The sequence below is a fragment of the Crassostrea angulata genome, chromosome 4, assembly GCF_025612915.1.
Source record: "Crassostrea angulata isolate pt1a10 chromosome 4, ASM2561291v2, whole genome shotgun sequence".
NCBI lineage: Eukaryota > Metazoa > Mollusca > Bivalvia > Ostreida > Ostreidae > Magallana > Magallana angulata.
The window spans coordinates 3,558,334-3,573,239 of record NC_069114.1 but is presented as its reverse complement, the minus strand read 5'-3'; the positions used below and the strand labels follow the sequence as shown (position 1 = coordinate 3,573,239).

General features: G+C 36.0%; 1 protein-coding gene across 1 annotated transcript in view; it reads left to right on the top strand.

Moving 5' to 3' along the window:
• LOC128180541 (uncharacterized) overlaps window positions 1-14,906 on the top strand; it is a 36,404-nt gene that overhangs the window by 12,548 nt on the left and 8,950 nt on the right. Inside the window, exons 5-9 of the mRNA XM_052848657.1 lie at window positions 394-634; window positions 723-800; window positions 1,285-1,521; window positions 3,430-3,596; window positions 11,898-11,948. Coding sequence (XP_052704617.1) covers window positions 394-634; window positions 723-800; window positions 1,285-1,521; window positions 3,430-3,596; window positions 11,898-11,948 — 774 coding nt within the window. The remainder of the gene's footprint in view (window positions 1-393; window positions 635-722; window positions 801-1,284; window positions 1,522-3,429; window positions 3,597-11,897; window positions 11,949-14,906) is intronic.

Genomic DNA, 14,906 nt, shown 5'->3' with positions numbered 1-14,906 from the left:
AGAAATTTGAAACCAGGCTAGCCCTTGTATGAATAGACCAACAACAACAAAAATACCCCCTCTCCAAACCTGATCTTTGAAAATGGTCTTAATCTGAAAATTGAAAACGTGTTACATGGAACTGATGTTAAGGTTTTTTTTTAATTAGTTGAGTAGTAAATGAAAATGTTTATATTTAGTAAAAAAAAAAAAGACAGCGCAAAAAGGGCAATTAAATATTTTGTTGAGGATAATTAACCGCACTTACTTCGTTGCAAGAAGATGATGGTTTCGGATTTTATACATAGTTCTTCACCTTAAAGTAACTATTTCGATTTCAAATAATGGTAAGATATTTATTATTAATAACTCTTGAAAACTTGTAAGTGTACAATATATTTGTTTGCCCACTAGATGATTGCCGTTTTCTTTGTGATGCTTGAAATCAGCCCAGCAGGTGCAGAAACAAACACCGAAACTTGTAAGGACATGTTACAGGGTTATCTGACAGGACAGCTGTCGTCTGGTCTAGGAACGTATCAGGTGGAGGTTCTGAGGCGGGAATTCAAAAGTTTTACCGAACATGTTGAAGAATCAATGAGGGTGTTAAAAGAAACAGTAAAGTCTGATATACAAAAGATGCGAGGTATCATGTGTCCATTACTGCGTATTATAATTTGTAAGCATATGATAATTTGATCCATTCAGATATGGACTATATAATGAATATTGATTACTTTAAGATGCCCAAAACAGCAGCGTTGTTTACACAAGATGGGGAAAGAAGACATGCCCTTCAGATGCTGAAATAGTTCTATCAGGTTTGTTATAATACAATTATTGCATTATTGCTGTTTTAGTTATATACGATGGTGCTACCCGAGAAGTACAATATCTACTCGGCCTTCGGCTCTCTGAATATTGCACCTTGAGGTTGGCTTAATCATTAATCTTTTTCTCGTCCAATGTGGAAGAAATCAAATGTTATGCTGACATCCTAGGTCATGTGTAGGTGAACATAACGTTGTACCTTTTCAAGATAGTTGGATATCAGGCAATTCGAGAGCTAGAGTTTCGATCATTTAATATATATATATGTTTGTTTTGCAAATCACATATTAGAACTTTTATATCAAAACTAGATTTACTTTAATAAATCTAACAATCCTCATTCCTAATCATATAAAAATGGAAAAAAATGATTAAAGCCGTTAAAACAAGACTACTAGGTGTTAAGGTATATCAATAGAGCATGTTGAGACATGCAATATACATATATGTTGGTAACCTTGAAAACACTTAAAGGTTTTACTGGCGGTTCGTGGTTTGACCACAAGGGAGCAGCAGTTGATCCTCTCTGTTTACCAAGAGACCCAGAATGGGGTGTATACACTGATGGGACGGATGGTGTTAAAGCGTATGTCTATGGCGCGGAATATGAAACAGCCACATCTCCTGGCAACCTGCGTTCACTTTATCATCATGACGTTCCCTGTGCGGTTTGTCTTCAGAGAAACAGATCTGTCGTCAAGATGTTTCCAGGTGAGATTAAATGCAATTTTATATGAATATTACTTACGGAACTATATGGATTAGTGTACCCAGCTATGTTGTGGCTGTTCGAAGCTAGAAAAATTAAACATTAACAAAAAATGATACATTAACCGGAAGTGTTTCTTTATGTTTTTATGACATAGGATGACAGCGATATCAAACATTATGTTTAATGCATTTTTGTAAGGTCATATGTATCTGCTTGTCATTACGAGTACTGTCGAAAGAAATGCAGATCGTGACGTCAAATATAAGAAATACTCCCGAATAAAGTATCATTTTTTTGTTAATTTTTAATTTTTTAGCTTCGAACAGCCACAACATAGCAGGGACAACCAACGTGTGTATCAAAGCAGTTTTTTAAAAGATATCATGTTCTTATAGAGGCTATATTGGTTTAAATGTCAGATTTTTTAAGAAAAAAAAAACACACAAAGAAGCACAAAAAGGTTTTTGAAAAACATCTTAAGAATTGTACAGTAGTTAATTTCGACATCAAATCGTATGGCTTACAGTAAAGTGACTTTCTACACATCGCTTTGAAATTAATTGGGAAGTCTTTACATACCCGCGGTGATTATTATATAAATCAATCAGTTTCAAATAAACAAGGAGAAACCTTTTGGTATATGGTTAGAGAGCTACCAGAAATCCGAGTTCACGCCAATTCTTATTAAATAACTATAGAATGGCTTGCATAATGTAGGACGTTATTGAGATACTTCGATGAGTTTGAAGACAGCTTTGCTAAGACGTTTTGAACTGACGGACGATGGGTTTAAGAAACACTTTGATATTATTATTTAGAGGAGCGATATTCTGCGTCTATCTACTGTACAATGCTAAACGTGTTTTTCAAAAACCTCTTTGATCTTCTTTGTGTTTTTCTCCCAATAATCTAACATTTAAAACAAAATAGCATCTACCACTGCATTGATACAGACGATGGTTTTCCGAGAACTATTCAGAGTGAGCACAAAACTTAAAATCGGTTTACTTGAATTTCGTCTAACAATCTTATTTTGCTATTTATTTATAATTATTTTCGGGTCACCTCGTCAAACAATATCCACAATTTGAGATGCGTGATTAGAATATTCTTTGCAGAGTTATTTGAAGTAACACGTTTTCCAGGCGATATAAGACGTCCAATATTTTTTAACGATTTCATACCGAAAATATCCCTTAAACATGTACCCAGCTTGCACATTCACTTTTTAAGTACTTGAAAAAAAGTTTGTTCAAAGCGACAAAAAACTGCGGATGCCAAATGTTCTGTACGTAAATGTGGTACACACATTGTTGATACATCCATACAATTGGGTACATGTATGTCGCTAATGATTTTTCGTATATTTTATCGGTCTTGGTTTGCATTTTACTTGATGTTATCATATTTATCAAAATTATTAAATTGACTTTTTACAAACATTTAAAACAAAGCCTTTATAATCGCTTTGCTTTTTCATATAAAATGGTTCCAAAGTGTGTAAAAATGTTTATTAGCTGACATTTCGCCGCCTCAACTTCTGTTTTTTTTCTTTTGCATTTTACTGCAAATTCCTCATAAAACTTGTCGGAAAACGCCCCGTAGAATCTTAAACAATGTTTTATTTAAAGCATTTGTGGGTATATATCATAGCAATTCTCAAAAATATTAAAAATGTTATTTCCCCAGAATTTGTTATCTGCACCTTGATTCATAATAATTTTTCGGTATATATCGTTATATGTCCTTTTTCTATATGCTTTAATTTTATACCCTCTTCCCCAATAATAATTAGATAAATGTAATTCTACAAATTTCATACCCCTTTCCTCCAAATTCCCAACATTTTTTATTTTGGTTTTCCAAAAAGACCCAGATAACATTTTATTTCATATCTTCATTTGTAGCTAGAAAATCATGTTACAAGGGCTGGAAGTTAGAGTACCGTGGTAATCTTATGACAGGATATCATGACCACCCAGCGGGTACAATGTATACCTGTGTTGACGAGCATCCAGACACCTTACATGGTGGTCTTGCTAATAAATATGGCAAACTGTTCTATTCCGTAGAGGCTGTAACCAGATAGCCGTATATATATGAAATATAATTTTATGATTGTATTCTGCTTTACGTTAATTAGTCATTAGCTTGTTGTGCACTCGATACGAAATAAGTGTATAGTGAAAGGTCATTGACCGAGAGGGACAACTGCGTAGTTAGGACTCGTGGTGTGAGCGGAATGACCAGGAAGAATAAAACTCTCGATGATGATTGGACTTTGGAAAGCGGTCAACGGATGCAAGACTCTTAATTGTAATTAACCTTTAACAATGGACTTCGTTATAAGTCACTTATGAACTGTGACCCGAAAGGATGTTCTAACAATTGATTATTTTATTTTACTGATTTATATTCTTATGTTTGATTAATAATTAGTAGATGGATTTTGGATTGATAGCAGATTGATTAATTATTGCTTTTATACCACTATACGATTACAGTGCTTAATAAATATCATAAAACTCCAACTGACTTATGATTTCAAAAGTCTAAAGAATAACAACAGAAGGATCACATAGACTTTTATGGTGCCAGTGACCAGGATAAAACGAAGTGCTAAAGAAAAACTGAACTGTTAAGGTAAGAACTTTTTCTCAATATCTCTGTTCACTATCTCAAAGTAAATAACTCTGATCAGCAACCTATATGGCAACTGGAAATGGTTATGATAGAAAAGAATTTAAAAATCAAATGGAACAATTGGAAAAACAATTTGCGGGGTTGGGTCAAAGTAAAGAAAAAGAAGGGCATGAAACAGGTAAAACATTCTCAGAACAAGAACAGGTAAATCAAAACACTTTTCAAAAACAAACTGACACATATTATGATGCAAGGTTGTATGAAACTAATGAACCTCGACACCGAGTCCCAAATCAGGGTGATGATAAAGATTTTTTCATTGGTCAGGTTAAAGCTTTGACATCCGCGCTTTCAGTGCCCCTATCTTCTGTGATAACTCCTTTTGAAGGAGATGCTAGTAAATTCAAGGAGTGGATAAAGGAAATTGAAAAATATGGTTTATTGTCTGGGAAACAGGGTCATGAAATCCCCAGGCTCGCGTATATTACGAGTAAAGGTTCGGTAGGGGACTTTATCAAAAGATATTTGGACAAAACAGACGCGTCGGAAGAAATGCCGTCGTGGAACGATTTAAAAGAATCCTTAAAAAACAGATTCGCAGAGATTACCGACTCACAACACGCGTTAGCAGTAATGCGCAGGACGCGGCAAAATTCAAACGAAAGTGTACAGTTATTCGCGGAACGGTTGTTGCAAATCGCGGAAGACGCGTATAGTAAAGACAAATTAAAAGATCCCTTAGTCCAACAACAACTTGTAGACATATTCTGTGACGGTCTGACCTTTGACTATCTCAGGATGAAAATCCTCAGAGAAAACCCCAAAGACTTGGAGTCAGCAATTCAGGTAGCAATGCGCGAACAAAATTTAAGACAAAGACTAACTATAAGGGGGTCAAGTATAACAAGTACTACGCCGAATGACAATAGACAGACTGTTTCAAAGTTTGACAGTACAACGCCTTTATTAAGTAAAAGATTGGTTAACTTGTCCTCGACAGACAATAGACAGGAAAAACCCATGGAGGTTGACCACACGAGGAATAAAGGGTGTTTTAAGTGTATGAAAATCGGTCACAGGGCCAGATTCTGTCCACTAAATAAACCCCAGGTTAGGCCCCGCCCTCAATTAAATAAACGACTTCATAATACTCAGTCTGTGCATTATGTTGAGCAAAGCCCCCGCCCACCGATTGAGTGTTGGAATTGTGGTAGAATAGGACATTTGCGTGCAGATTGCTGGAGCAAACGCAGGTTTTCCAGAACGCAGCAAAACAGAGGTAGGTCAGCTGATCGTCAAGATCGATCACGTGATTTTAAAGACCAAAATGATAGGAGATCACCCAAAATCTGGACCCGTCGCGCCACTTTTGATAAACAAAATCAGGAAAACTAAGATGTTCTTCCTTCGTTGAAGCCCGAAGGAAGAACGTTCATAAAAAACCTACATTTGAAATTAACTTTACAAACAACCCCAGTAGCTGTTTATTAAAAATTGGTAAAAATAAATTCAGAGCGTTAGTAGATACTGGCGCGGCCGTATCTTTGATTAGTAAAAAAATGTATGATAATTTGTTCCCCCGCCCCAGATTGTGTAAAAATGATATTCCTTGTCTTCAAGCTGCAAATGGTAATTCTTTAATTGCGTTAGGGTATGTAACTATTTCATTTAAGATTGCAGGGTTAACTTTAGACCATAAACTTTTTGTGACAAAGGGACTCAACCGAAACCTGATTCTCGGTCGTGATTGGCTCAAGAAAAACAATGTTCGTTTATACTTTGATCTTGGACTCATGCGCATTGATGGCAGGGCTTATGCCGAATTAAAGGAGGATCTACACATTTCAACGATTGTAAGAACACCCAAGAAACTTATGGTGAAACCAAATACTGTGACTGTATATTATGGAAAAGTGAACAATAATTTCCCCCTTGAAGAAAAAGACTTAGTGGAAGTGAACAGTATAGACAATAATTGTATTATGGAGGACCCAGGACTATATTTAAAAGACTCAGTTTGTGTTATCCGAAGAGACAGAAAAATTCCCATGATCTTCGTTAATCAAACCAACAAAAGTTACAAAATCCCTAAAGGCTACATTGTAGGACGTGTCACCGCATTAAGACCAAAAGAAATCTCGGAAATCCAAACCCAACAGGACAATGAAGAAAAGATTGATGTGCCTGAAAGATTCGAACATTCCATCCAGAGACTTGTGAGGAAAAACAATGACTTATTTGCTAAAAAGGACAGCGACCTTGGAGTGACCGACACCGTCAAAATGAAGATAGAAACTGGAGATCATCACCCAATAAAGAACAGACCATATCGAGTTCCCCTCAATAAAAGACAGATAATCGACAAGGCCATAAAGGAGATGATGAGCGCAAGAATTATTGAAAGATCACAGTCGCCTTGGTCATTTCCTCTGGTGGTAGTAAAGAAGAAGGACGGATCAGACCGGATGTGCGTAGACTTTCGAAGTTTAAACAAGATAGTGAGACCAGTATCATTCCTATTACCATTGATTGATGACATTCTTTGTTTGCTCGGTAAGGCCAGGTACTTTACTGCACTAGATTTAAAGAGTGGATATTGGCAGGTAAAATTAGAAGAATCAAGTAAAGAAAAGACAGCTTTTGCATGCCACAAGGGATTGTTTCAATTTAATAGGATGCCATTTGGATTAAGTAATGCCCCAGCAGTCTTCCAAGAACTCATGAACATCGTTCTACAAGGACAAGAGGAGTTTGCTATCGCATACCTGGACGATATACTCATATTCTCAGAAACACCGGAAGATCACCTCCATCATATCCAGGAAGTGTTTGATCGTCTAAGGACGCATGGACTAAAACTGAAGTTAAAGAAGTGTAGCTTCTTCAAAGAGCAGACTGAATATCTTGGTTTTATTATCAATGAACATGGCGTCAAACCGGATCCGAAGAAAGTGGAAGCCATTAAAAAATTACCAGCCCCCACTACAGTTCGAGAAGTCCGTGGTTTTATAGGTATGTGCAGTTATTATAGAAGATTTATACCAAATTTCTCAAAGATTGCGGAGCCATTGATCGACTTAACCAGGAAGTATGCCAGATTCAAGTGGACATCATGCTGTCAAGAAGCGTTTGACTTCCTTAAAGAGAGTTTAACAGTAGTGCCTTTATTAGCTTATCCAGATACTAATAAGCCATACATCTTGTACACCGATGCCAGCGACAATTGTATAGGAGCTTGCCTCACCCAAAAGACTGACAAAGGAGAAGATAAGCCAATATACTATCTATCCCACAAGCTGAGTAAAACCCAGGTGAAATGGTCAACCATAGAAAAGGAGGCATTTGCAATCCACTATGCCCTCCAGAAGCTGGACCATTACCTTCACAGTGCTGAGTTTACTATACGGACAGATCACAAACCGCTCAAATATATTTTAGAATCCCCGATGCAAAATAAAAAGATTCAATTATGGGCTTTGAGTATCGCTGGGTATAACTGCAAGGTAGAATACATAGAAGGAAGGTTCAATTGCTGTGCAGATCTTTTATCCAGGTTACCGTCCGCTATTTCTGATGATGAAGAGGAACAATCTGAATGTGATGAACCGGATGTTAAAGACAATTTCTTTGAAGTAAACGTACTAAACTCAAATGCTTTCTCATCTAAAAGATTAGCCAGGTGCGAAGTTAAACAGCAGGACGAATTGCTCAAGCCTTTCATCGACTTACCGGAAGAAATAAACATAAAGGAAAGCCAACAAAATGATGAGCAGATCAAAAAGCTGAGAAATAGGTTGAGTAAAGGAAAAGCAACGGCGACCGAAGAAAAGAAGTTTCTTGAAATAGATGGCCTAATGTACTATCTTTCAGATGGAGATTCTGAAGGTCCGAGACTGCGCCTGTATATACCACGTGAGTTAGAACTTTTGGTAGTACAACAATACCATGATGGACTTGGACACATGGGAGTGGACAAAACGTATGATGTAATCAGACAAAAATATTATATGCCAAACTTATACAAGAGGTTATACTCATATATAGAAGGATGCGTAATATGCCAAACGAGGAGCAATAAGAGAACTCAACCTCCACTTCAAGAGACCGACATACCACCTTTTCCAATGGCTAAGGTAGGACTCGATTTGTCAGGGCCATATCCAACTTCACTGACAGGAAACAAGTATATAGTTTCTTTCATTGACATTTACTCTGGATGGCCGGAAGCCTTCCCCGTTCCTGACAAGTCAGCTGACAATATAGTGCACCTTATATTAGAAGAAATATACCCCAGATATGGCTGTCCTCTTCAAATTCTCACAGACAATGGAACAGAGAATGTTAATCAAAAGGTACAAGAAACCTTGAAAGAACTAAACATTAACCACATCACAACATCTTACTACAGTCCTCAAGGCAACGGCAAGGTAGAGAGATTCCACCGCACTCTTCATGACGTAATGGCTAAGAAGATAACAGACAATGCTCAAACATGGGATATTCATCTTAACCAAACATTGGCAGCTATTCGATTTCACCCGAATGAATCTTCAAAGTTTTCCCCATACTACCTGATGTACAATAGAGACGTTGTATTACCTCTTAATACTTTACTGAAACCTCGTCGAAGATATGCAGGAGAAGATCAACATAAAATCGCCCTTCAAGAACAGCACAAGGCGTTTATGCTAGTACATCGAAATATGAAAGAAGCCAAGAAGAAACAGAAAGCCCAGGCTGATAAGAAGAGCAAAGATGAAGATGTCCAGGTAGGAGACCCAGTCTATCTCAAGAACAACAGGAGACAAAACAAACTAGATAAAAAGTGGCTCCCCTATTACCGAATTATTGAACAGAAAGGACCAGTCAGTTTTGTGCTGAAGGATCAATTAACTGGATCTATCACCAAGTGCCATGCACGACAATTGAGATTGGCAGATATTTCGCACTGGCCCCTCCCACAAGATATTGAAGAAGGTGGAAGAACTCTGAGAAAAACCAATTATGTGGTACCACCTGAGGAGGAATCATCTTCGGAAGATGATGGCGAGGTGCAGCCAGAGCCATTAGAAAGAGCTATTCGGTTTAAACAACAAGAGAGAGAAAATTCTTCAGACGAAGAAGATATACCCTTAGTTGAACTTCAGAGACGCATAAGAGCTAAACAGATCATGGATGGTCGACCGAGTAAGGACGAGCATGAACAGACTGTTGAGTCGGAATTGGATGAGAACCCTGAGTCAGAACAAAGTGAATATCATGATCAAAATTATGAGATACCTTTAAATACCCCAGCTTTACTTTTAGACGAGGATATGGAAATTGGTGAAATAAATTCTAAAGTAGGTCTAGGCTTCACCCGTAAACAAATCCCCAAACCGCGTAAACCAGTCCCTAAGCCTCGTACGAATATAGCTGTTAGCAAACAACAGCATGTAGAAAATTGTCTTGCTATTGTTGCCGATAAAATGGCCGACATGATTAAAGCAATTGTATAATGTGTTGTAAATTAAAATAAGAATGAGTAAACTTGCTTTGTGTGTATTGCTCGCTTTTGAATAGGTACAGTAGTGTGGTCCCTTTGACATTTTGACTGATAATGAAATACCGCAGACGTAACAGAGATTACACATATTCGAAATATCGGAACCCGCGATTATGTAAAGAAACCGTAACACTTTGTCGTTGTAAGAAATTAAAAATTACTGGTAAACTAATAAAATGTTAGGATAAACATCTTAAATATTGGACAAGGTTGTTCTGGTTTTCATGGTTCATTATTACTTCCTCCTTACTATAATCGAGAAAGTCAATGAAATTTAATATGTCTGACTCCTTTCAAAATTTTATTGATGGCACAAACACACACACACCTTGGGATCACCTTAACATCAAATTTCCGGGGATGGGACACATTAAGATTCCCGATAAATTAAAGGATATTAAAGTTTTCCCTATGGACACACTAATGGCGGAATTGCCAGTAAACAATGAGCTACAATCTATGTAATCATTACCTTGGGTGGGAAGTCTTTGGTTTTATGTATTTTTGATTTTGGCAATAATAATTATATTCGGAATTTGTATCATGAAACGTAAAACTATCAAAAAGTTAGGATATAAGTGCCGTGGTTGCTGGTCGGGTTGTCGAAAAAGGGGTGGTGACAGGGATGAGGAAAGTTCTGGCGGAAACAATTTGTCTGGTGTTAATCCTGATCAACGAAATTCCCAAGAGACTATTGAAATGAACCCCATAGTAAAGGACACTACAACCCCAAAGAGACCTCGCCGTTATGGAAAACCACGACGATCAATTGCAGACGCTCACGCTATTGGACCAATCACTGAAGAATTAGCATACCAGTTGACCGGAGAGAATAGGAACTCCGATTATCCGAGGCCTGAACGCTATGGACCAGACCCGAACTTGGCACGCGAATACCTTGCAGAAAGGGCGTTGATGTCTAAGAAATAGAGGAACGCAGTCGATGTTCCGCGAGGAGCAAACTCGCCATCCGCGCAGGAAGTGCCGTTGTTGTGCTTATAAAAATTGTGTATTCAATATGTTTCAATTTGTGAAAAATGTAAAATGTTATTGAAATAATTATGAAATGTTATATTTGAAATCAAAATGTGGTGAGCTGAGAACTGCGAATGGAATTCTTCGAATCCGAATTACACGACGTTTTTCTTGATTATCGTTCCGATTATTCGAAATGGATGCAATTGTGTGAAATCAATAACTTTAGTGTAACTTTTATGTACGCTGGACTGTGTAACCTTTATATATGCTTATGTATTTTATTATAATTCTAGCGGCGCTTATGCTTGAAGAAACATTTTATAATGGACTTTATATGTTACCTGTGTGGGACTTTGGACAATTCTGATTGCATTTAATTGCAATTATATATGATTTTGATTATTTTGTATTGATTAATATTGTTGTCAAAAGTATATATGATTATTACTGACTTTTGCATGAATTGCTAAACAATTATATATTGTTATGAGTGAAGTATACATATTTGTTGACAGACTAGTATTGTGTCCCAAGCCGGTATAGGAAATTGGTCACTTCATTCAACCTCTCAACATAGATGTTCTGACCGGTGTGTCACCAGGAAGTTCATCTGACCTAGAAGAGTTTGAAGGATAATTTCTCACACCGGGCACCTGGCGAAAGAAATCTCCCTCGGGGATATTTCTTTTGTTAGGGGGACGTATGTAACCAGATAGCCGTATATATATGAAATATAATTTTATGATTGTATTCTGCTTTACGTTAATTAGTCATTAGCTTGTTGTGCACTCGATACGAAATAAGTGTATAGTGAAAGGTCATTGACCGAGAGGGACAACTGCGTAGTTAGGACTCGTGGTGTGAGCGGAATGACCAGGAAGAATAAAACTCTCGATGATGATTGGACTTTGGAAAGCGGTCAACGGATGCAAGACTCTTAATTGTAATTAACCTTTAACAATGGACTTCGTTATAAGTCACTTATGAACTGTGACCCGAAAGGATGTTCTAACAATTGATTATTTTATTTTACTGATTTATATACTTATGATTTGATTAATAATTAGTAGATGGATTTTGGATTGATAGCAGATTGATTAATTATTGCTTTTATACCACTATACGATTACAGTGCTTAATAAATATCATAAAACTCCAACTGACTTATGATTTCAAAAGTCTAAAGAATAACAACAGAAGGATCACAAGGCTCGCTGTGGTTCCTTGAAGTGTCCACCTTATGTCGAAGGAAGAGAAATTGTTTGTGTTGTCTGTTCCAAAGAATAAATGATTTTGTAAAATCGATTATATTTTTTGCTGTCGTTATAGAATTTTTAATTCTAACTTGCTATGTAATCTACAAACATCTTGTTATTTAACCTCATGTAATTTAACCCTACTTTATCATGTTGAGCAAGCCACGTAACGGGACAATATTTACATGGACTGAAAAAACCCGTAAATTAGGCATTCTCGATCAGTATCACAACCTGGTTTCTAAAAATGAAATTTGAAGACACCGCACCTCAAATACTTTGTTATTTCGAATATAAACCTCTTTTACCTTTTCCTCAGCGGGGTTATTTGATCAGGAAAGCAGTTCCTCAATTTACAATATTCAATCATAACATTGTAAATAGTTTAACATTTGCATCCATTATAATCTCATTCTATATTCTTGTCGTTAGATAAGTGCTCCATTGAGGACGATATCAACCATATCCGAACTTTGTTTGTAGCTATACTAGCTTTGAAGATAAATTACTTTTTAGACACATTATTATGATATCGCCAATCCCATCTTGAATATTCGACAAAGAGACTGTCGAATGCTTCTAAACTTTTGTAAACATTAAAATAATTGGATACTGCAGATTTATCTTATGAGAGAATCAACGAGTATAAAGAAGATTCCCTAAAATCTTCAATAGAGAAACTTTAAACTGGAATGTTGAAATTTGGTATTATAAGCGACAATATTATTAATTATAAATAAATGTATCATTTAAAAGAAAAGGTCCCCTGTATTCCCAAATAAAACGACCCACCCACCCCCACCTCCCCCCCCAAAAAAAATACCAAAAAAAGAAGCAATAAATAACGCACAATTCTGCACGGAGTTAATACCTAGTATCAGGTAGTATTGCAAACTCAAGTATTATGCATACTAAGACCAATCATTAAAAAAAACTCTTAGAATGTATTATCCAAAAGTAGTAAAACTGCAAACATAAATGGTATAATGCGTCGCAAGCTAGCGAGGATAGGTTTTTTTGTCAATATATATAGTTATTATTGGAGACAACCGGCGATAAGGAACATGGTAGTTGTGAACAAAAGCTTTTACAAGTAGATTGTAAATCCGAAACAAGAAACGTATAGGGCAACGTAGTTCACCTGATCAACAATAATTTTATATGGGCGTTCATAGGATATTGTACCATATAGCCCCTCAGTAAAATAACAAAAAATAAATATTGTAAAGTATTCGAAGATTACACTTATTTTCGCATACACTTAATCTTTGGCATTGTACCTTAATGGAATACAATTTTTACCGATAATAAACTTTTGGTAAGGGTACTTTGTTAACTTCCAATTCCCGATATTTTCCTTCCCGCACTTTATAAAGCGATTAATATATTTGAGAGCATATAGGTACTATTTCTTCCTCAACTACTTACCAGTTATTGTATTATTAAAAAAAAATATTATAATAGTTACTGTGTTTTATTAAAAAATTCCTTAAGATTAGAAGAATAAAATTGTGCCTCAATGTGCTCAATTCCTCAAATTAAAGATATTTAAAAATTTAATTGGTTTTGCCTTGGCCCATTATAAACGACTGTTAATTACCTGGCGTTAACTTGTATGACTTTTTAACCTTACGCACTCGAATGAAAAATGTTGCCACGTAACATGTTAAAGAGTTGTATTATAGTCAATGTATGGACAGGAATATCAGTCTATTTCAATACGGCCCATCCATAATTTTTATCTTTATTAAAAAAACAACTAATGGCAACAAACCAGGGTGCTTTTCATTTGTAATAATTTCTTTGGAATAGCCACAATGCCTTAATACCAGTAACCAAATGTGTCAAAACCATGGAAACTGTCACAGGATGAATGACCATCTTTAAGTCCTCCTTAAAGATAGCTTAAAGGTGTTTAAAGGTAGCTTAAAGACGATCTTTAAGCCACCTTTAAGCTACCTTTAAGCTATAAGTATTGCTTAAAGTGGCTTAAAGAAAGCGTAAAGATGGCTTAAAGGCAGCTTAAAGACTATCTTTAAGCCACCTTTAAGCCACCTTTAAGGACAACTTATAGGTCCTTAATGTCCAAACTTCTTTAAGCCACCTTTAAGCCACCTTTAAGCCACCTTTAAGCTACCTTTAAGCCACCTTTAAGCCATTAAAAAAAATTTAATTCAATATTGTGCTTAATTTCCAACAAAATGTATTAACTTTATGAAAGAAAAGGTATTAAAACGGTTTTTGTTCTAGAAAGAAAAATGAAAAAAAACACCAAAAAAAAAACCGGCCATGGCGAGAATTGAACCCGGGACCCTTAGTTTACTAGCATCACCACACATCCTCTGCGCCACGGCAACTTACATATAAATGAGTGTTTTTATATCCTATATATCAGTGGATATTGAATCACTGTATTGAATGTGTTTACTTGAAAAGATTTTGACAAACCATTCAGTTTGTAACAATCAATTATATCTAATTTATAAATTACATGCATGCATGTATTTAGAATGAAATACGGAACTTGGTCTTCAGTGAACAAAAATATATTATACCTAAATGGAAACCGTTAGGTTCACTATAGTAGGCTTTCTTAGTTAATAAATTTAAACCGAGTAGATATAGTTGTTCATCTAATTTATAGCTATAAAAATGTAAGAAAGAAAATGAAATCATTTCTTTTATTAAATGCATTGATACTATTAGGGTATTTGTTCAATTTCCCGCAATTTCCCGGTTTTCATGATCGCGGCGCCGTTCCAATATGTTTAAATATTTACATGTAATTGTATGTACATGTACATGATTTTTAAACTATCAATTCTATAACAAACAAAATTACAAATTACCGGTGACGTATTTACTGCATGTGGCAATTGCAAATGACTTGTACATACAATTGTATGATGTGCCAGGCCGGGTATATTTGACATATTTACCCTTATACATATATTTAAATAAT